General features: G+C 62.3%; 1 protein-coding gene across 5 annotated transcripts in view; it reads right to left on the bottom strand.

Moving 5' to 3' along the window:
• Window positions 1-22197, bottom strand: part of PARP10 (poly(ADP-ribose) polymerase family member 10) — a 103764-nt gene that overhangs the window by 3590 nt on the left and 77977 nt on the right. For 4 of the 5 annotated variants that reach the window (XM_075584313.1, XM_075584312.1, XM_075584315.1 and 1 more), the window contains 3 exons: window positions 19338-19449; window positions 14576-15594; window positions 9530-9704 (listed from right to left, as the gene is read on the bottom strand). In XM_075584313.1, coding sequence (XP_075440428.1) covers window positions 9530-9704; window positions 14576-15594; window positions 19338-19449 — 1306 coding nt within the window. Of the gene's footprint in view, window positions 1-9529; window positions 9705-12052; window positions 12676-14575; window positions 15595-19337; window positions 19450-22197 lie in introns of those variants that run through there. The other variant, XM_075584314.1, reaches the window with a different exon arrangement.

Below are 22197 nucleotides of genomic sequence, written 5' to 3'. Positions count from 1 at the left end.
ACATGAGGGGGGAGAGGAGGCAGGAGAGGGGAACGTGAGGGGGGGGAGGAGGCAGGAGAGGGGAACGTGAGGGGGGGAGGAGGCAGGAGAGGGGAACGTGAGGGGGGAGGAGGCAGGAGAGGGGAATTTGAGGGGGGAGGAGGCAGGAGAGGGGAATGTGAGGAGCCAGGAGGGGAATGTAAGGGGGAGGAGGCAGGAGAGGGGAACGTGAGGGGGGAGAGGAGGCAGGAGAGGGGAATGTGAGGGGGAGGAGAGGGGAATGTGAGGGGGAGGAGGCAGGAGAGGGAACGTGAGGGGGAGGGGAAGCAGGAGGAGGGGGAACGTGAGGGGGGAGAGGAGGCAGGAGAGGGGAACGTGAGGGGGGAGAGGAGGAATGTGGGGGGGGAGAGGAGGCAGGAGAGGGGAACATGAGGGGGGAGAGGAGGCAGGAGAGGGGAACGTGAGGGGGGGGAGGAGGCAGGAGAGGGGAACGTGAGGGGGGGAGGAGGCAGGAGAGGGGAACGTGAGGGGGGAGAGGAGGCAGGAGAGGGGAATGTGAGGGGGAGGAGAGGGGAATGTGAGGGGGAGGAGGCAGGAGAGGGAACGTGAGGGGGAGGGGAAGCAGGAGGAGGGGGAACGTGAGGGGGGAGAGGAGGCAGGAGAGGGGAACGTGAGGGGGGAGAGGAGGAATGTGGGGGGGGAGAGGAGGCAGGAGAGGGGAACATGAGGGGGGAGAGGAGGCAGGAGAGGGGAACGTGAGGGGGGGGAGGAGGCAGGAGAGGGGAACGTGAGGGGGGGAGGAGGCAGGAGAGGGGAACGTGAGGGGGGAGGAGGCAGGAGAGGGGAATTTGAGGGGGGAGGAGGCAGGAGAGGGGAATGTGAGGAGCCAGGAGGGGAATGTAAGGGGGAGGAGGCAGGAGAGGGGAACGTGAGGGGGGAGAGGAGGCAGGAGAGGGGAATGTGAGGGGGAGGAGAGGGGAATGTGAGGGGGAGGAGGCAGGAGAGGGGAACGTGAGGGGGGGGAGGAGGCAGAAGACGGGAGCGTGAGGGGGGGGAGGAGGCAGAAGACGGGAACGTGAGGGGGGGAGGAGGCAGGAGATGGGAACGTGAGGGGGGGGAGGCAGGAGAGGGGAACGTGAGGGGGGGAGGAGGCAGGAGAGGGGGAATGTGAGTGGGGAGGAGGCAGGAGAAGGGGAATGTGAGTGGGGAGGAGGCAGGAGAAGGGGAATGTGAGTGGGGAGGAGGCAGGAGAGGGAAATGTGAGAGGGGAGGAGGCAGGAGAGTGGGAACGTGAGGGGGGAGAGGAGGCAGGAGAGGGGGAACGTGAGGGGGGGGAGGAGGCAGGAGAGGGTGAACGTGAGGGGGGGAGGAGGCAGGAGAGGGGGAACGTGAGGGGGGAGGAGGCAGGAGAGGGGGAACGTGAGGGGGGAGGAGGCAGGAAAGGGGAACGTGTGGGGGGGAGGAGGCAGGAGAGGGGAACGTGAGGGGGGAGGAGGCAGGAGAGGGGAACGTGAGGGGGGAGGAGGCAGGAGAGGGGGAACGTGAGGGGGGGAGGAGTCAGGAGAGGGGAACGTGAGGGGGGGAGGAGGCAGGAGAGGGGAACGTGAGGGGGGGAGGAGGCAGGAGAGGGGAACGTGAGGGGGAGGAGGCAGGAGAGGGGAACGTGAGGGGGGGAGGAGGCAGGAGAGGGGAATTTGAGGGGGGAGGAGGCAGGAGAGGGGAATGTGAGGAGGCAGGAGGGGAATGTGAGGGGGAGGAGGCAGGAGAGGGGAACGTGAGGGGGGAGAGGAGGCAGGAGAGGGGAATGTGAGGGGGAGGAGACAGGAGAGGGGAATGTGAGGGGGAGGAGGCAGGAGAGGGGAATGTGAGGGGGGAGGAGGCAGGAGAGGGGAATGTGAGGGGGGAGGAGGCAGGAGAGGGGAATGTGATGGGGGGAGGAGGCAGGAGAGGGGAATGTGAGGGGGGAGGAGGCAGGAGAGGGGAACGTGAGGGGGAGGAGGCAGGAGAGGGGAATGTGAGGGGGGGAGGAGGCAGGAGAGGGGGAGGAGGCAGAGAGGGGAATGTGAGGGGGGGAGGAGGCAGGAGAGGGGAATGTGAGGGGGGGAGGAGGCAGGAGAGGGGAATGTGAGGGGGAGGAGGCAGGAGAGGGGAATGTGAGGGGGGGAGGAGGCAGGAGAGGGGAACGTGAGGGGGGAGGAGGCAGGAGAGGGGAATGTGAGGGGGAGGAGGCAGGAGAGGGGAATGTGAGGGGGAGGAGGCAGGAGAGGGGAATGTGAGGGGGGAGGAGGCAGGAGAGGGGAACATGAGGGGGGGGAGGATGCAGGAGAGGGGAATGTGAGGGGGGAGGAGGCAGGAGGTGGAATGTGAGGGGGGAGGAGGCAGGAGAGGGGAATGTGAGGGGGAGGAGGCAGGAGAGGGGAATGTGAGGGGGGAGGAGGCAGGAGAGGGGAATGTGAGGGGGGGAGGAGGCAGGAGAGGGGAATGTGAGGGGGGAGGAGGCAGGAGAGGGGAATGTGAGGGGGGAGGAGGCAGGAGAGGGGAATGTGAGGGGGGAGGAGGCAGGAGAGGGGAATGTGAGGGGGGAGGAGGCAGGAGAGGGGAATGTGAGGGGGGAGGAGGCAGGAGAGGGGAATGTGAGGGGGGGAGGAGGCAGGAGAGGGGAATGTGAGGGGGGGAGGAGGCAGGAGAGGGGAATGTGAGGGGGGGAGGAGGCAGGAGAGGGGAATGTGAGGGGGAGGAGGCAGGAGAGGGGAATGTGAGGGGGGGGAGGAGGCAGGAGAGGGGAACGTGAGGGGGGGAGAGGCAGGAGAGGGGAATGTGAGGGGTTGGAGGAGGCAGGAGAGGGGAATGTGAGGGGGGGAGGAGGCAGGAGAGGGGAACGTGAGGGGGGGGAGGAGGCAGGAGAGGGGAATGTGAGGGGGGGGGGGAGAGGCAGGAGAGGGGAACGTGACGTGTAAGGGTAACCCCAGACTCGTGAAACTTCCTGTGTGAGTTTTATGTGGGATATTTGGGTAAGAATGTAATTATTTTATTTGCAGGGGTTCGGGGCCCGGGGCTGCCGGTAGCACCTTAATTCTCCCCGGCGTGCCGGCACTATTTGAAGGTACATGAGTAGAATCACACCGGAGCTGCCGGTAGCACCTTAATTCTCCCCGGCGTGCCGGCACTGTTTGAAGGTACATGAGTAGAATTACACTGGAGCTGCCGGTAGCACCTTAATTCTCCCCGGCGTGCCGGCACTATTTGAAGGTACATGAGTAGAATTACACCGGGGCTGCCGGTAGCACCTTAATTCTCCCCGGCGTGCCGGCACTATTTGTCGGTACATGAGTAGAATTACACCGGGGCTGCCGGTAGCACCTAATTCTCCCCGGCGTGCCGGCACTATTTGTCGGTACATGAGTAGAATTACACCGGGGCTGCCGGTAGCACCTTAATTCTCCCGGGCGTGCCGGCACTATTTGTCGGTACATGAGTAGAATTACACCGGGGCTGCCGGTAGCACCTTAATTCTCCCCGGCGTGCCGGCACTATTTGTCGGTACATGAGTAGAATTACACCGGGGCTGCCGGTAGCACCTTAATTCTCCCCGGCGTGCCGGCACTGTTTGTCGGTACATGAGTAGAATTACACCGGGGCTGCCGGTAGCACCTTAATTCTCCCCGGCGTGCCGGCACTATTTGTCGGTACATGAGTAGAATTACACCGGGGCTGCCGGTAGCACCTTAATTCTCCCGGGCGTGCCGGCACTATTTGTCGGTACATGATTAGAATCACACCGGGGCTGCCGGTAGCACCTTAATTCTCCCCGGCGTGCCGGCACTATTTGTCGGTACATGAGTAGAATCACACCGGGGCTGCCGGTAGCACCTTAATTCTCCCCGGCGTGCCGGCACTGTTTGTCGGTACATGATTAGAATCACACCGGGGCTGCCCAGCGTTCCCCAGACTCCGGAGTTTCGAGCCCCGATATCTCAGTCCCGACGTCCCCCACGTATTAATGTATATTTTATTATGTTTGGTACATTTATTATAAGGCTCTATGCATAGAGTCCGTGGTTCAAAGGGGAGAGGATGTCCAGAGGCGTGAAAACGTTTGGTGAGCGGGGAAAGGGCGAATGGCCAGGTCCGGACTGCAGAGGGCTCCCTGCGGGGTCATCTTTTATAGTTTCCCGAATGGATGGAGCCGGCCCCGCAGGGGGCAATGGAGGAGTCTGCTCTCCTTTTGGCTAAAATCATATTTCCCGCGCACCTGGATTTTCGAGCCTGCTCGGCACGCCTACTCCTCTGACGTCAGCCGGGGGCGAGCTCCTCTTTCTATTGGCTGACGTGGAGGAAATCCCATGCTTCGATTGGCTGCTCCTTCCCCCTCCGTTCTGGGGATAGCCCAGCGCAGTGTATGTAAGGTGCTGACCAAGAGAGGGAGAAAGTCCATCCAAGCCAACCAATGAGGTGAGTCGATGAAGCTCGGCGGGCTTTTCAAAGTTGCTCTGTGCGAAATAACAGAGCGACCGGCTTCGTTTGGAAGCCTGGAAAGTTGCCTCGCAGAGAAAAAGTCCCGTCCTTTGCGCCCGAGTTCTCGAAATCGAATGGAGCGATCGCGGCTAGCAATTGAAGCCGATAAGAGGACCAGGAGAACCGCGGGTATATCCGTGTCAGGATAAGCTTATCCAAGCGGGCGCCCTGCACCCAGGAAAGTCTAGATTCCCCCCAGACCCCCAGTAAGTGTATTTTTTACTGTTCCTTGTGTATCTCTTCTTGTTGTAAGCAGGTTTACCAAAATAAATGCAATTTGTATATACTATCTCGTTTTGCCTAATGAATGATCCTGGTAATCTATATATGGTGTAAAACGTACCTGGTCTCCCGTGACAGGAAGTACCTGGTCTCCAGTGACAGGAAGTACCTGGTCTCCCGTGACAGGAAGTACCTGGTCTCCCGTGACAGGAAGTACCTGGTCTCCCGTGACAGGAAGTACCTGGTCTCCTGTGACAGGAAGTACCTGGTCTCCCGTGACAGGAAGTACCTGGTCTCCCGTGACAGGAAGTACCTGGTCTCCCGTGACAGGAAGTACCTGGTCTCCCGTGACAGGAAGTACCTGGTCTCCCGTGACAGGAAGTACCTGGTCTCCTGTGACAGGAAGTACCTGGTCTCCCGTGACAGGCTTTTTTCTGGTGACAGTGGTGGGATCATTCAGCTTTGGACTATAAATTCCTGCAGGGGTTTATAGTACAAAGAGGAGCTCATAGATTGTGAGCTCCCAAAACAAGTAGTACACGTACGCACAATTTACACAAGGCAGGAGAAAGTACCCTGTTCTTTGTGACTGTAGCTTAGTGCCCAAAGGTGAATATGTCTGAGCGGTCAGGACAGTTTCGGTCATGAGATCGCCTGAGAATCGTTACTCGGTGTGAGAGTTACGGACTACCGACAGACGGTCGAGCTAAGACGCAACTCGAGGAGGCTCTGGAGCTCCACGAAGCCGGGCTGGCTTGCTCTCTGGTTATGGAGGCAACCGTGGCTACCCTAGCCCAGGATGCAATGCTGGATATTGTGGGGATCGCAGACACAGAGGACAAGGGTGAGGGTGAGCCTGTGGTCCCACCTGCAATAGCCCCGGGGGCTGCTGCTGTCCCTGCTGCAGATCTGACGGTTCTCATTACAGCCGAGGTTACCGGGGCCTCCTTTGAGCAGAAGGATCGCTGCTGCCCAAGGTGCTCAGAAGTCCCATCCCCATCGGGACCCTGACCAGCCCAGAACCCCGAGGGTGTCTCATCACAGTTTGTGGATGGCACAGACAACATCAATGGCTTTCTAAAAGTCTTTGAGGACCAGTGCTATGTAACTATGCAACTATGAATGCTTTTCAGGGAATCCCGACTGTGGACAGCCACGACTACAAGCATGTCAAGGCGATTTTGCTTGACCGGTATGCCCTCAATCCTGAGGCTTATTGGGGACTGTTCCGATCTGGGGAAAAGACTGTGCGGGACACTCACTTGGAGTTTGTGGGCAGAATAGCCCAGCACGGTACCCAGTGGATCGACGGGTGCGGGACCACCAAACACCGGGGACTGCTAGATCTCATCTTCAAGGAGCAGTTTTTGCAGAAGTGTACGCCTGAGGTCCGAGAGTGGGTCGTCGACAAAAAAAAAAAAACCTACATTGCGGCTGCCAGGCTGGCGGACGAGTATGTGACTACTCGCCCACAACTTGCCAAGTGGGCACTCGCCCCTGCCAAGGCTGTCCCAGCCAAGGCAGCTCAGGCTGCTCACCCTACCCCAACCTGGAAACCCAAACCTTCAGCTGGGGGAACTGCAGCTAAGACCACTGAATTTGTGCGGAGATGCTATCAGTGCCACCGGACCGGGATATCAAGCTAAATTGTCCCGATCTGCATCGTTCCAGCAACCCACCTCCAGGGCATCATACCCAAGCGGCAAAGGCGGTCACCTACTGTATATGGGACTTGTACCCACAGAGGAGCAGCCAGCAGCCGTCCAACGGGTACAGCTGAGGACCCAGGCGGCGGTCCCGACACCATCTACAGTCAGCGCAGCGGAGGAGGCAGACGTGCATCAAGTTGCAGCAGTTGGGCTGCAGGTCAACGATGTCCGGAGGAAGCATTTGCATCCTGTGACCATTGGAGATCACCAGACGGCCGGCCTGTTCGACTCCGGTGCTACAATTATCCTGGTGCGACCTGATATGGTTAGCCCAGGGGATCTGCTCCCTGGACCGGGGATGCAGGTCACTATGCCAGACCAGGGACCTAGGTCAATCCAGGTCACCCTGGTGTTCCTCGACTGGGGGTGCCGGATGAGGAGTGAGGGATGTGGGTGTCTTGCCAGGGTTGGATACCAAGTTGCTACTCGGTAATGACCTAGGACACCTCATCTGCTCTTTTGCGAGTGAAGATGCTTCTGTGGCCGTAGTCACCAGGAGCCAAAGTCGGGCACTTGCACACTGAGGAAATCTCTGTCCCCATGCATTTGGGACCACCGAATCATGAGGTCTCCGCAGAGACCAGACAGGTAAGCCAGACTGAGTCTGTACTATGTCCTGACATTCCTGCCAACGTACCCCATCCCCTGACTTAGTGACTGAGGGTGAGTGGCCGGAGCTAGGCACAAGGTTCAGATAAGCAGTGTGGTCCGATCCCAGCTTAGAGGGCATGAGACTTAGGGCGTCCGAGTCCGTCTCTGAGAGTGGGTCGGATCGGTATCACTGGCACCATGGGCTCCTGTACAGAGAGCATGCCCCTGATGCTCCAGACAGAGTAAGGACAGGTAGGAGACAGCTAGTGGTACCCAGGGAGTACAGGCAGCAGTTGTTGCAGGTAGCCCACTCCATCCCACTAGCGGGACATCAGGGGATCACCCGCACCAGAACCCGGCTATTGCAGCGGTTTTACTGGCCGGGGGCATCTATGGCAGTGGCAGTGGCAGATTTGATGCGTGCCAGCGAGTAGGAAAGTCGGGCGACCGTGTGAAGGTCCCCCTGAAGCAACTCCCGCTGATTGTTGAACCTTTCCAGAGGGTAGCAATCGATATAGTGGGACCCCTTCTGGTCCCTAGCTGGACGGGGAAGTGCTACATCCTCACGGTGGTCGATTTTGCGACCCGGTACCCTAAGGCTGTGGCACTTTCATCCATTGAGGCTAGAAAGGTGGCGGAAGCTTTGATAGGGATTTTTACCAGAGTAGGGTTCCCTGGTGAGAACCTAACAGATCAAGGGGCGCAGTTCCTGTCTGAATTGCTCCAGTGTCACTGGGCTACGTGCGGGGTGACAGCCCTCCGTACTGCCCCTTACCACCCCCAGACAAACGGACTGTGTGAGCGGGTCAATGGGACCCTGAAGCAGATATTGCGAGCCTTTGCAGAAGCTGAACAGTAAGACTGGGAGGCTCATGTACAGCACTTGCTGTTTGCATACCGAGAACCGCAAAAATCTACCGGGTTCTCACCTTTGAGCTGCTATATGGTTGTAGGGTACGGGGACCGCTGAGGGATCCATGTTCCATGAGGGATGGGAAGGGAGACTAACTACCAATACTGATGCTTCTGTGCTACAGAATGTAGAAGAGCTTAGGGACAGGTTACAGATGCTCATGGGGTTAGCAGTATTAGGACAGTATGGGGGTTCTGTAGTATTAGGGCAGTATGGGGGGACTCTGTAGTATTAGGACAGTATGGGGGGGGTCTCTGTAGTATTAGGACGGTATGGGGGTTCCCTGTATTAGGACAGTATGGGGGGGTCTCTGTAGTATTAGGACAGTATGGGGGTTCCCTGTATTAGGACAGTATGGGGGGGTCTCTTTAGTATTAGGACAGTATGGGGGGGTCTCTGTAGTATTAGGACAGTATGGGGGTTCCCTGTATTAGGACAGTATGGGCGGGTCTCTGTAGTATTAGGACAGTATGGGGGTTCCCTGTATTATTACAGCAGTATGAAGGGGGGGGGGGAGGGCTGTATTTTTAGGGCCTTATGGTGGTCCCTGCATTAGGGCAGTATAAGGGTCCCTATATTATTGAGGTCCCTGTAATATTATATTGTATATTGCCTGGGTATTTTGGGGGTCCCTGTGTAATGTGAGGTCCCTGTGTTTCTACCCACTGTAATATTTGGGTATTATTGGTCCCTGATGTATTGTTGGGGTATTATTGCCCCAGGTGTAGTGTTGGGGTATTATTGCCCTGGTGTAGTGTTGGGATATTATCGCCCCCTGGAGTAGTGTTGGGTTATTATTGCCCCAGGTGTAGTGTTGGGGTATTATTGCCCTGGTGTAGTGTTGGGGTATTATCGCCCCCTGGAGTAGTGTTGGGTTATTATTGCCCCGTGGTGTAGTGTTGGGGTATTATAGCCCCCTGGTGTAGTGTTGGGGTATTATAGCCCCCTGGTATAGTGTTGGGGTATTATAGCCCCCTGGTATAGTGTTGGGGTATTATAGCCCCCTGGTGTAGTATAGGGGTATTATTGCCCCGTGGTGTAGTGTTGGGTTATTATTGCCCCCTGGTGTAGTATAGGGGTATTATTGCCCCGTGGTGTAGTGTTGGGTTATTATAGCCCCCTGGTGTAGTGTTGGGGTATTATAGCCCCCTGGTGTAGTATTATTGCCCCCCGGTGTATTATGATATTATTATTCCCCTGTGCAGCAGTGTGGTGTTACTCCCGGGGTATTATAGCCCCCTGGTGTAGTATTATTGCCCCCCGGTGTATTATGATATTATTATTCCCCTGTGCAGCAGTGTGGTGTTACTCCCCGGGGTATTATAGCCCCCTGGTGTAGTATTATTGCCCCCCGGTGTATTATGATATTATTATTCCCCTGTGCAGCAGTGTGGTGTTACTCCCGGGGTATTATAGCCCCCTGGTGTAGTATTATTGCCCCCCGGTGTATTATGATATTATTATTCCCCTGTGCAGCAGGGTGGTGTTACTCCCGGGGTATTATAGCCCCCTGGTGTAGTATTATTGCCCCCCGGTGTATTATGATATTATTATTCCCCTGTGCAGCAGGGTGGTGTTTCTCCCGGGGTATTATCCTCACCATTCTTGCCGCAGAAGCTGCGGTTGAATCCGTGGTGGCAGATCTCGCTGGCGCTGCTCTCTGTGGTACCATGATACAGGACACGCTCCACCGGCTCCGGCAGGCCGCACCCCAACATGTTCTGCTTCTTCAGCACATACTGACTGTGCAGCAGGGAGTTCACCACCTTCTGCACCTGCAAGGGGAGCGCAGGAAAGGGGGGTCAGCAGCCTGGGGAGGTGTACAGCAGGGGAGGGTCTGGGGAGGTGTACAGCAGGGGAGGGCCTGGGGAGGTGTACAGCAGGGGAGGGTCTGGGGAGGTGTACAGCAGGGGAGGTGTACAGCAGGGGAGGGTCTGGGGAGGTGTACAGCAGGGGAGGGTCTGGGGAGGTGTACAGCAGGGGAGGGTCTGGGGAGGTGTACAGCAGGGGAGGTGTACAGCAGGGGAGGGTCTGGGGAGGTTTAAAGCAGGGGAGGTTCTGGGGAGGTGTACAGCAGGGGAGGGTCTGGGGAGGTGTACAGCAGGGGAGGGTCTGGAGAGGTGTACAGCAGGGGAGGGTCTGGGGAGGTGTACAGCAGGGGAGGTGTACAGCAGGGGAGGTGTACAGCATTGGAGGGTCTGGGGAGGTGTACAGCAGGGGAGGGTCTGGGGAGGTGTACAGCAGGGGAGGTGTACAGCAGGGGAGGGTCTGGAGAGGTGTACAGCAGGGGAGGGTCTGGGGAGGTGTACAGCAGGGGAGGTGTACAGCATTGGAGGGTCTGGGGAGGTGTACAGCAGGGGAGGGTCTGGGGAGGTGTACAGCAGGGGAGGGTCTGGAGAGGTGTACAGCAGGGGAGGTGTACAGCAGGGGAAGTGTACAGCAGGGGAGGTATACAGCAGGGGAGGTATACAGCAGGGGAGGGTCTGGGGAGGTGTACAGCAGGGGAGGTGTACAGCAGGGGAGGGTCTGGGGAGGTGTACAGCAGGGGAGGTGTACAGCAGGGGAGGTGTACAGCAGGGGAGGTGTACAGCAGGGGAGGGTCTGGGGAGGTGTACAGCAGGGGAGGGTCTGGGGAGGTGTACAGCAGGGGAGGTGTACAGCAGGGGAGGTGTACAGCAGGGGAGGGTCTGGGGAGGTGTACAGCAGGGGAGGTGTACAGCAGGGGAGATGTACAGCAGGGGAGGTGTACAGCAGGGGAGGTTCTGGGGAGGTGTACAGCAGGGGAGGTTCTGGGGAGGTGTACAGCAGGGGAGGGTCTGGGGAGGTGTACAGCAGGGGAGGGTCTGGGGAGGTGTACAGCATGGGAGGTGTACAGCAGGGGAGGGTCTGGGGAGGTGTACAGCATTGGAGGGTCTGGGGAGGTGTACAGCAGGGGAGGGTCTGGGGAGGTGTACAGCAGGGGAGGGTCTGGGGAGGTGTACAGCAGGGGAGGTGTACAGCAGGGGAAGTGTACAGCAGGGGAGGTATACAGCAGGGGAGGTGTACAGCAGGGGAGGGTCTGGGGAGGTGTACAGCAGGGGAGGGTGTACAGCAGGGGAGGGTGTACAGCAGGGGAGGTGTACAGCAGGGGAGGTGTACAGCAGGGGAGGTGTACAGCAGGGGAGGTGTACAGCAGGGGAGGGTGTACAGCAGGGGAGGGTGTACAGCAGGGGAGGGTGTACAGCAGGGGAGGTGTACAGCAGGGGAGGGTCTGGGGAGGTGTACAGCAGGGGAGGGTCTGGGGAGGTGTACAGCAGGGGAGGGTCTGGGGAGGTGTACAGCAGGGGAGGTGTACAGCAGGGGAGGGTCTGGGGAGGTGTACAGCAGGGGAGGGTCTGGGGAGGTGTACAGCAGGGGAGGTGTACAGCAGGGGAGGGTCTGGGGAGGTGTACAGCAGGGGAAGGTCTGGGGAGGTTTAAAGCAGGGGAGGTTCTGGGGAGGTGTACAGCAGGGGAGGGTCTGGGGAGGTGTACAGCAGGGGAGGGTCTGGAGAGGTGTACAGCAGGGGAGGGTCTGGGGAGGTGTACAGCAGGGGAGGTGTACAGCAGGGGAGGTGTACAGCATTGGAGGGTCTGGGGAGGTGTACAGCAGGGGAGGTGTACAGCAGGGGAGGTGTACAGCAGGGGAGGGTCTGGAGAGGTGTACAGCAGGGGAGGGTCTGGGGAGGTGTACAGCAGGGGAGGTGTACAGCAGGGGAGGTGTACAGCATTGGAGGGTCTGGGGAGGTGTACAGCAGGGGAGGGTCTGGGGAGGTGTACAGCAGGGGAGGGTCTGGGGAGGTGTACAGCAGGGGAGGTGTACAGCAGGGGAAGTGTACAGCAGGGGAGGTATACAGCAGGGGAGGTATACAGCAGGGGAGGGTCTGGGGAGGTGTACAGCAGGGGAGGGTCTGGGGAGGTGTACAGCAGGGGAGGTGTACAGCAGGGGAGGTGTACAGCAGGGGAGGTGTACAGCAGGGGAGGGTCTGGGGAGGTGTACAGCAGGGGAGGGTCTGGGGAGGTGTACAGCAGGGGAGGTGTACAGCAGGGGAGGTGTACAGCAGGGGAGGTGTACAGCAGGGGAGGTGTACAGCAGGGGAGGGTCTGGGGAGGTGTACAGCAGGGGAGGTGTACAGCAGGGGAGATGTACAGCAGGGGAGGTGTACAGCAGGGGAGGTGTACAGCCTGGGGAGGTGTACAGCCTGGGGAGGGTCTGGGGAGGTGTACAGCAGGGGAGGGTGTCATGGGAGAGGGGGTTTGGCCCGGTATTAAAGGGGTTACACCCCATTTGGCCACCCCCTGCTCTCACTTGGGAAGCAAGGGGTTAACTGGACTGCGGTCCAGTAATGTGTTTTTACCCTGCTTCAGCACCCAAATGTATATTCCCCTGTAAATGTGTATTGTTCCCATTCCAGTGTCTGCACCAACACATACACTGGGATTGATGCGGGAGGGAAAGGGTTAATAGTTAAGGAGTGATTATAGCCCTTTGTTCAATTTTCCCGCCTTTGCAGGTTCCATTTTGCAGCTCCATACGATCCTATGGGGAAACTGGCGATTTGGGCCCATTTTCATCAGAAGACCTGCAGGTCGCGCCCGAGAGGAGGAGCGGCGGTTCCCCATTGTAAGTCAATGGAGCCATTCATTTCAATGGGGATTCCTCGACGCCGACCTCCAGGAACGAGTTGGCAGCCATGCAAACCGCAAACCGCAGAAGCGGATAGAATATCTAAAAAAGAGCTTTTGATCACACTAGGTCAAGTTAAAATACAATTGGCGTAGGAAACTTAGGTTCTAGGGCACCCAGGAATAAAATTATTTTTGCCCCTAGACCCTAGAAACCCCCACACTCGACCACCACCGGGTTCGGGAATTAAGGACCCCCGTAAAGGGTCGCGCTCGCCACGAGGGTCGCGCCACTGACTCTAATGGCAGCGGAGGTCCCATTGAATCCTATGGAGGCGCCGGCCATATTGATTCTAATGGAGGAAAGCCGCGTGGCTTTGAAATGGCTAAGTCCGAAAGCGTGTAAAGTGTAAGCCCATATCTCCGGTTCTGTGAGTACCAGAGGGCTGGGATTTTGGTCGCAGGTAGTCACTGTTCCAGCATGACGGCATGGCCATTTCCAGCCCTCTCCGATCAACCAGACGGAGTATGGGCAAATGTGAAAATTGTGGTTTTCCCATTGACTTCAATGGCAGAGTTGCTTCATTGAAAGCTTATAGCGGCGGAGCCCATTGATTTCAATAGGAGAGTGATTTCTTTTAGCTAATAGCGGAGAATCCTGCATTAAAGTTAATAGGGGATTTTAACTTGTTTTTTTGTGTCTCCGGTTCTGGGGGTCGTGGAGGGCTGATATTTGGCCACTATGGCAAAGGTCCTCCGGCATGAGGACCTGGCAAATTTCAGCCCGCTCAGACCCACAGAACAGATTATTTTAATATGTGTAGATATTAAAGAATATACTGTTTTTCAGGGCTGGAATAAAGCCCGGGAAAGTTACCGGCTCTGCTTTATGTTAATGTTCAGGATGGCGACCATTTGTCTACAAACAGCCTCCCTGATCAAAGGCTGACCACTCTGATTGTGTACAATAGGGCGGAGAAACGCAGAGCCTGAGTGGTCTGTAAGTGTCATAATTCACATTTACAGACAAAAGGGTTTCCTGACTACAAAGAAGTCAGCTAGACTTTCAGGCGCCCAAAGGTTAAGGTATGGGGCTGAAACTCTATATAAACAAGTGTAAGCCCTATACCCATTGTCTTTTCGTGATATCTTCATCTGAACCTGTATTGCTGAATGAATTGCCAATCCTGTACCTGATTGCTTCATTGTCCAACCCTTAAATAAGTGCTATTTCTTGTCTGTTGTTTGTATCATCTTGTGTGTTCACCTATCTAAGGAATAAACTATCTTTATTATATCTAAGTCGTGTTCAATTCAACTCAGATATTTTGGTGTGTATTATAACCTATCACTAGCTACCGTGACAGAGGGGCTGGGGAGGTGTACAGCAGGGGAGGTTCTGGGGAGGTGTACAGCAGGGGAGGTTCTGGGGAGGTGTACAGCAGGGGAGGTTCTGGGGAGGTGTACAGCAGGGGAGGTGTACAGCAGGGGAGGGTCTGGGGAGGTGTACAGCAGGGGAGGGTCTGGGGAGGTGTACAGCAGGGGAGGGTCTGGGGAGGTGTACAGCAGGGGAGGGTCTGGGGAGGTGTACAGCAGGGGAGGGTCTGGGGAGGTGTACAGCAGGGGAGGGTCTGGGGAGGTGTACAGCAGGGGAGGGTCTGGGGAGGTGTACTGCAGGGGAGGTTCTGGGGAGGTGTACTGCAGGGGAGGTGTACAGCAGGGGAGGGTCTGGGGAGGTGTACAGCAGGGGAGGTTCTGGGGAGGTGTACAGCAGGGGAGGTTCTGGGGAGGTGTACAGCAGGGGAGGGGTACAGCAGGGGAGGGTTTGGGGAGATGTACAGCAGGGGAGGTGTACAGCAGGGGAGGTGTACTGCCCCCCTCTCTGCCTCTAGCTGCATCTCCCTCTGCTTCTAGCTGCCCCCCTTGCTGGCTCCCCGCCTCCCCACACTACTACCCATGTGTGTAGCCTGGTGGGTCTGTGTCACGGTGTTGGGTTTCCTCACCTCTAGGACCTGTATACAGTGCCTGAGCTCCTGTAGCGTGTCGTGGAATGGCTGCACGACACGGGAATACTCCGCGGACGTCTCAGGTACTGAGAACAGCTTCACCCTGTGCCGCTGCATGTCCGGAACTATCAGGGGGGGGCCCTGTGCCAAGACCATGCCCTCCCCCTGCAGGGCGCTCAGGATCTGGGCCAGCTCCTGCTGGCAGCTGGTGGGGGACCGTGTGAAGCCCTGTACCTGTGCCTGATCCCCAGACACCGTGATGCTGACTCCATACTTCCTCTGTAGCGCAGACAGGATTCCCGCGTGCTGCGTGTTCAGACCCTGCACTCCTTTCAGCGTCTCCGTGCGCAGCTTGCCCGTCACTGCCTGGCGCACAGCTGTGCATGCCATCACCAGCTCTGTCTTGTCCCCCGCTAGCACTCTCAGACAGGCAGTGCCCATTGCTCTCTCCACCTCCTCCCAGGATCTCCCCTCAGCTCCACTCGTCTGTCCATGTTCCTGTGTGCCTCTAAATGACATCTCCAGCGTCCTCTGCAGAGACTCGTCCGTCTCTTCCAGGGACTGCTCTCTCAGGGACATCGCCAATGCTCTCTCGAGACTGTCTTCTGTCCCCAAGGTCTCACTCATGGCCTGCTCTCTCATAGACATCTCCAGCGCTCTCTGCAGCTCCTCCTCCTCCTCTTCCATGTTGGGTAGTTGCTGAATGTCCATGGACCTCTGTGTTACCAGCAGTAGCTCAGCCTCCTCGTCCAGCTGCCTCTCCTGATAGGCAGTTCGGGACATCTCGCAAGCCTGGTCCAGCTCTTCATCACCTGCAGGACGCTCTTCTTCCATAACTACATCTTCACTCTCTTGAAACAAGTCGATGGATAAATCCGGCTCTTCCGGGCGAATGTTCCACGCGGTGCTGGTGTTCGGAGGCTCGGAGACTTCATCTGAAACCAGTACCAGCTCACCGACATCTTCTGCCTCATCCTCCTCGTGCTTCAGGAGGGCGGCGAACCCCCTGATGTCCTCTGCAGGGGGGTGGAGAGAGAGCAGAGGGGGTTAATAATCAGCAAAGGAAGGAAGCAGGGGAAGAGAGAGGAGAGAGGGGAGGCGCAGGGACCAGGGGAGAGAAGGGAGGCGCAGGAACCGAGAGAGAGGGGAGGAGCAGGAACCGGGAGAGAGGGGAGGCGCAGGGACCAGGGGAGAGAAGGGAGGCGCAGGAACCGAGAGAGAGGGGAGGAGCAGGAACCGGGAGAGAGGGGAGGCGCAGGGACTGAGAGAGAGAGGGGAGGCGCAGGGACCAGGGGAGAGGGGGGAGGCGCAGGGACCGGGGGAGAGAGGGGAGGCGCAGGGACCGGGGGAGAGAGAAGAGGCGCAGGGACCGGGGGAGAGGGGAGGCGCCGGGACCGAGAGAGAGAGGAGGCGCAGGGACCGGGGGAGAGAGAGGGGAGGTGCAGGGACGGGGGAGAGAGGGGAGGTGCAGGGACCGAGAGAGAGAGGGGAGGCGCAGGGACCGGGGGAGAGAGGGGAGGCGCAGGGACCGGGGGAGAGAGGGGAGGCGCAGGGACCGGGGGAGAGAGGGGAGGCGCAGGGACCGGGGAGAGAGAGGGGAGGCGCAGGGACCGGGGGAGAGAGGGGAGGCGCAGGGACCGGGGGAGAGAGGGGAGGCGCAGGGACCGGGGGAGAGAGGGGAGGCGCAGGGACCGGGGGAGAGAGGAGAGGCGCAGGGACCGGGGGAGAGAGGGGAGGCGCAGGGACCGGGGGAGAGAGGGGAGGCGCAGGGACCGGGGAGAGAGAGGGGTGGCGCAGGGACCGGGGGAGAGGGGAGGCGCAGGGACCGGGGGAGAGAGGGGAGGCGCAGGTACCGGGGGAGAGAGGGGAGGCGCAGGGACCGGGGGAGAGAGGGGAGGCGCAGGGACCGGGGGAGAGAGGGGAGGCGCAGGGACCGGGGGAGAGAGAGGGGAGGCGCAGGGACCGGGGGAGAGAGGAGGCGCAGGGACCGGGGGAGAGAGGGGAGGCGCAGGGACCGGGGGAGAGAGGGGAGGCGCAGGGACCGGGGGAGAGAGGGGAGGCGCAGGGACCGGGGGAGAGAGAGAGGAGGCGCAGGGACCGGGGGAGAGAGGGGAGGCGCAGGGACCGGGGGAGAGAGAGGGGAGGCGCAGGGACCGGGGGAGAGAGGGGAGGCGCAGGGACCGGGGAGAGAGAGGGGAGGCGCAGGGACCGGGGGAGAGAGGGGAGGCGCAGGGACCGGGGGAGAGAGGGGAGGCGCAGGGACCGGGGGAGAGAGGGGAGGCGCAGGGACCGGGGGAGAGAGGGGAGGCGCAGGGACCGGGGGAGAGAGAGGAGGCGCAGGGACTGGGGGAGAGAGGGGAGGCGCAGGGACCGGGGGAGAGAGGGGAGGCGCAGGGACCGGGGGAGAGAGGGGAGGCGCAGGGACCGGGGGAGAGAGAGGGGAGGCGCAGGGACCGGGGGAGAGAGAGGGGAGGCGCAGGGACCGGGGGAGAGAGTGGAGGTGCAGGGACCGGGAGAGAGAGGGGAGGTGCAGGGACCGGGAGAGAGAGGGGAGGCGCAGGGACCGGGGGAGAGAGGGGAGGAGCAGGGACCGGGGGAGAGAGGGGAGGCGCAGGGACCGGGGGAGAGAGAGGGGAGGCGCAGGGACCGGGGGAGAGAGGGGAGGCGCAGGGACCGGGGGAGAGAGGGGAGGCGCAGGGACCGGGGGAGAGAGGAGGCGCAGGGACCGGGGGAGAGAGGAGGCGCAGGGACCGGGGGAGAGAGGGGAGGCGCAGGGACCGGGGGAGAGAGAGGAGGCGCAGGGACCGGGGGAGAGGGGAGGCGCAGGGACCGGGGGAGAGAGGGGAGGCGCAGGGACCGGGGGAGAGAGGGGAGGCGCAGGGACCGGGAGAGGGGAGGCGCAGGGACCGGGGGAGAGAGGGGAGGCGCAGGGACCGGGGGAGAGAGAGGAGGCGCAGGGACCGGGGGAGAGAGAGGAGGCGCAGGGACCGGGGGAGAGAGAGGGGAGGCGCAGGGACCGGGGGAGAGAGAGGGGAGGCGCAGGGTCCGGGGGAGAGAGGGGAGGCGCAGGGACCGGGGGAGAGAGAGGAGGCGCAGGGACCGGGGGAGAGAGAGGAGGCGCAGGGACCGGGGGAGAGAGAGGGGAGGCGCAGGGACCGGGGGAGAGAGAGGGGAGGCGCAGGGACCGGGGGAGAGAGGGGAGGCGCAGGGACCGGGAGAGAGAGGGGAGGCGCAGGGACCGGGCGAGAGAGGGGAGGCGCAGGGACCGGGGGAGAGAGGGGAGGCGCAGGGACCGGGGGAGAGAGGGGAGGCGCAGGGACCGGGGGAGAGAGGGGAGGCGCAGGGACCGGGGGAGAGAGGGGAGGCGCAGGGACCGGGGGAGAGAGGGGGGAGGCGCAGGGACCGGGGGAGAGAGGGGAGGCGCAGGGACCGGGGGAGAGAGAGGGGAGGCGCAGGGACCGAGAGAGAGAGGGGATGCGCAGGGACCGGGGGAGAGAGGGGAGGCGCAGGGACCGGGGGAGAGAGGGGAGGCGCAGGGACCGGGGGAGAGAGGGGAGGCACAGGGACCGGGGGGAGAGAGAGGGGAGGCGCAGGGACCGGGGGAGAGAGGGGAGGCGCAGGGACCGGGGGAGAGAGGGGAGGCGCAGGGACCGGGGGAGAGAGAGGAGGCGCAGGGACCGGGGAGAGAGAGGGGAGGCGCAGGGACCGGGGGAGAGAGGGGAGGCGCAGGGACCGGGGGAGAGAGGGGAGGCGCAGGGACCGGGGGAGAGAGGGGAGGCGCAGGGACCGGGGGAGAGAGGGGAGGCGCAGGGACCGGGGGAGAGAGGGGAGGCGCAGGGACCGGGGGAGAGAGAGGAGGCGCAGGGACCGGGGGAGAGAGGGGAGGCGCAGGGACCGGGGGAGAGGGGAGGCGCAGGGACCGGGGGAGAGAGGGGAGGCGCAGGGACCGGGGGAGAGAGGGGAGGCGCAGGGACCGGGGGAGAGAGGGGAGGCGCAGGGACCGGGGGAGAGAGGGGAGGCGCAGGGACCGGGGGAGAGAGGGGAGGCGCAGGGACCGGGAGAGAGAGAGGGGAGGCGCAGGGACCGGGGGAGAGAGGGGAGGCGCAGGGACCGGGGGAGAGAGAGGAGGCGCAGGGACCGGGGGAGAGAGGGGAGGCGCAGGGACCGGGGAGAGAGAGGGGAGGCGCAGGGACCGGGGGAGAGAGGGGAGGCGCAGGGACCGGGAGAGAGAGGGGAGGCGCAGGGACCGGGGGAGAGAGGGGAGGCGCAGGGACCGGGGGAGAGAGGGGAGGCGCAGGGACCGGGGGAGAGAGAGGGGAGGCGCAGGGACCGGGGGAGAGAGGGGAGGCGCAGGGACCGGGGGAGAGAGGGGAGGCGCAGGGACCGGGGGAGAGAGGGGAGGCACAGGGACCGGGGGAGAGAGGGGAGGCGCAGGGACCGGGGGAGAGAGAGGAGGCGCAGGGACCGGGGGAGAGGGGGGAGGCGCAGGGACCGGGGGAGAGAGGAGGCGCGGGGACCGGGGGAGAGAGGGGAGGCGCAGGGACCGGGGGAGAGAGGGGAGGCGCAGGGACCGGGGGAGGCGCAGGGACCGGGGGAGAGAGGAGGCGCAGGGACCGGGGGAGAGAGGGGAGGCGCAGGGACCGGGGGAGAGAGGAGGCGCAGGGACCGGGGGAGAGAGGGGAGGCGCAGGGACCGGGGGAGGCGCAGGGACTGGGGGAGGCGCAGGGACTGGGGGGTACAGATTGGACGTGACACTCACTCATGTCTGCAGTAGGGGGCACACTTGGGGGGTTTGATTTGGGGGTGCGGGGCGGGACCGGGGACTTCTCGGGAGGGACGAGACCATTAACCAAACTCCACGGATCCACAAACTGTAACACAAAGAAAACCGAGTCACAGGGAGGCACAGAGCGGGGGGCACAGGGAGTCACAGTGCGGGGGGCACAGGGAGACAGAGCGGGGGGCACAGGGAGTCACAGTGCGGGGGGCACAGGGAGTCACAGTGCGGGGGGCACAGGGAGGCGGGCACAGGGAGGCACAGGGCGGGGGGCACAGGGGGGCACAGGGAGTCACAGTGCGGGGGGCACAGGGAGGCACAGAGCGGGGGCACAGGGAGTCACAGTGCGGGGGCACAGGGAGACAGAGCAGGGGGCACAGGGAGTCACAGTGCGGGGGCACAGGGAGACAGAGCAGGGGGCACAGGGAGTCACAGTGTGGGGGGCACAGGGAGTCACAGTGCGGGGGGGTACAGGGAGGCACAGGGCGGGGGGCACAGGGAGGCACAGGGCGGGGGGCACAGGGAGGCACAGGGCGGGGGCACAGGGAGACACAGTGCGGGGGCACAGGGAGTCAGAGCGTGGGGCACAGTGCGGGGGCACAGGGAGTCACAGGGAGTCACAGAGCGGGGGCACAGGGAGTCACAGGGAGTCACAGAGCGGGGGCACAGGGAGTCACGGAGTGGGGGGCACAGGGAGACAGTGCGGGGGGCACAGGGAGACAGTGCGGGGGCACAGGGAGTCAGAACAGGGGCACAGTGCGGGGGCACAGGGAGTCACAGGGAGTCACAGAGCGGGGGCACAGGGAGTCACGGAGTGGGGGGCACAGGGAGTCACAGTGCGGGGGGCACAGGGAGACAGTGCGGGGGCACAGGGAGACAGTGCGGGGGCACAGGGAGACAGTGCGGAGGGCACAGGGAGTCACAGTGCAGGGGGCACAGGGAGACAGTTTGGGGGGCACAGGGAGTCCCGGAGTGCGGAGGGCACAGGGAGACAGTGCGGGGGGCACAGGGAGACAGTGCGGGGGGCACAGGAAGACAGTGCGGGGGGCACAGGAAGACAGTGCGGGGGGCACAGGGAGACAGCGCGGGGGGCACAGGGAGACAGCACGGGGGGGCACAGGGAAACAGCGAGGGGGGCACAGGGAGACAGTACGGGGGGCACAGGAAGACAGTGCGGGGGGCACAGGAAGACAGTGCGGGGGGCACAGGGAGACAGTGCGGGGGGCACAGGGAGACAGTGCGGGGGGCACAGGGAGACAGCGCGGGGGCACAGGGAGACAGAGCGGGGGCACAGGGAGACACAGTGCGGGGGCACAGGGAGTCAGAGCGGGGGGCACAGGGAGTCACAGTGCGGGTGGCACAGGGAGACACAGTGCGGGGGGCGCAGGGAGACAGTGCGGGGGGCACAGGGAGTCACAGAGCAGGGGGGACAGGGAGTTACAGAGCGGGGGCACAGGGAGACACAGTGCGGGGGGCACAGGGAGTCAGAGCGGGGGGCACAGGGAGTCACAGAGCGGTGGGCACAGGGAGTTACAGAGCGGGGGCACAGGGAGACACAGTGCGGGGGGCACAGGGAGTCACAGTGCGGGGGGTACAGGGAGGCACAGGGCGGGGGGCACAGGGAGGCACAGGGCGGGGGGCACAGGGAGGCACAGGGCGGGGGCACAGGGAGACACAGTGCGGGGGCACAGGGAATCAGAGCGTGGGGCACAGTGCGGGGGCACAGGGAGTCACAGGGAGTCACAGAGCGGGGGCACAGGGAGTCACAGGGAGTCACAGAGCGGGGGCACAGGGAGTCACGGAGTGGGGGGCACAGGGAGACAGTGCGGGGGGCACAGGGAGACAGTGCGGGGGCACAGGGAGTCAGAACAGGGGCACAGTGCGGGGGCACAGGGAGTCACAGGGAGTCACAGAGCGGGGGCACAGGGAGTCACGGAGTGGGGGGCACAGGGAGTCACAGTGCGGGGGGCACAGGGAGACAGTGCGGGGGCACAGGGAGACAGTGCGGGGGCACAGGGAGACAGTGCGGAGGGCACAGGGAGTCACAGTGCAGGGGGCACAGGGAGACAGTTTGGGGGGCACAGGGAGTCCCGGAGTGCGGAGGGCACAGGGAGACAGTGCGGGGGGCACAGGGAGACAGTGCGGGGGGCACAGGAAGACAGTGCGGGGGGCACAGGAAGACAGTGCGGGGGGCACAGGGAGACAGCGCGGGGGGCACAGGGAGACAGCACGGGGGGCACAGGGAAACAGCGAGGGGGGCACAGGGAGACAGTACGGGGGGCACAGGAAGACAGTGCGGGGGGCACAGGAAGACAGTGCGGGGGGCACAGGGAGACAGTGCGGGGGGCACAGGGAGACAGTGCGGGGGGGCACAGGGAGACAGCGCGGGGGCACAGGGAGACAGAGCGGGGGCACAGGGAGACACAGTGCGGGGGGCACAGGGAGTCAGAGCGGGGGGCACAGGGAGTCACAGTGCGGGTGGCACAGGGAGACACAGTGCGGGGGGCGCAGGGAGACAGTGCGGGGGGCACAGGGAGTCACAGAGCAGGGGGGACAGGGAGTTACAGAGCGGGGGCACAGGGAGACACAGTGCGGGGGGCACAGGGAGTCAGAGCGGGGGGCACAGGGAGTCACAGAGCGGTGGGCACAGGGAGTTACAGAGCGGGGGCACAGGGAGACACAGTGCGGGGGGCACAGGGAGTCAGAGCGGGGGGCACAGGGAGACACAGTGCGGGGGGCACAGGGAGTCAGAGCGGGGGGCACAGGGAGTCACAGAGCGGGGGCACAGTGAGTCACAGAGCGGGGGCACAGGGAGACACAGTGCGGGGGGCACAGGGAGTCA

Source organism: Ascaphus truei, unplaced genomic scaffold (genome assembly GCF_040206685.1).
Source record: "Ascaphus truei isolate aAscTru1 unplaced genomic scaffold, aAscTru1.hap1 HAP1_SCAFFOLD_538, whole genome shotgun sequence".
Lineage (NCBI taxonomy): Eukaryota > Metazoa > Chordata > Amphibia > Anura > Ascaphidae > Ascaphus > Ascaphus truei.
The sequence above is the reverse complement of the archived record's forward strand: the minus strand, read 5'-3'. Positions and strand labels throughout refer to the sequence as shown.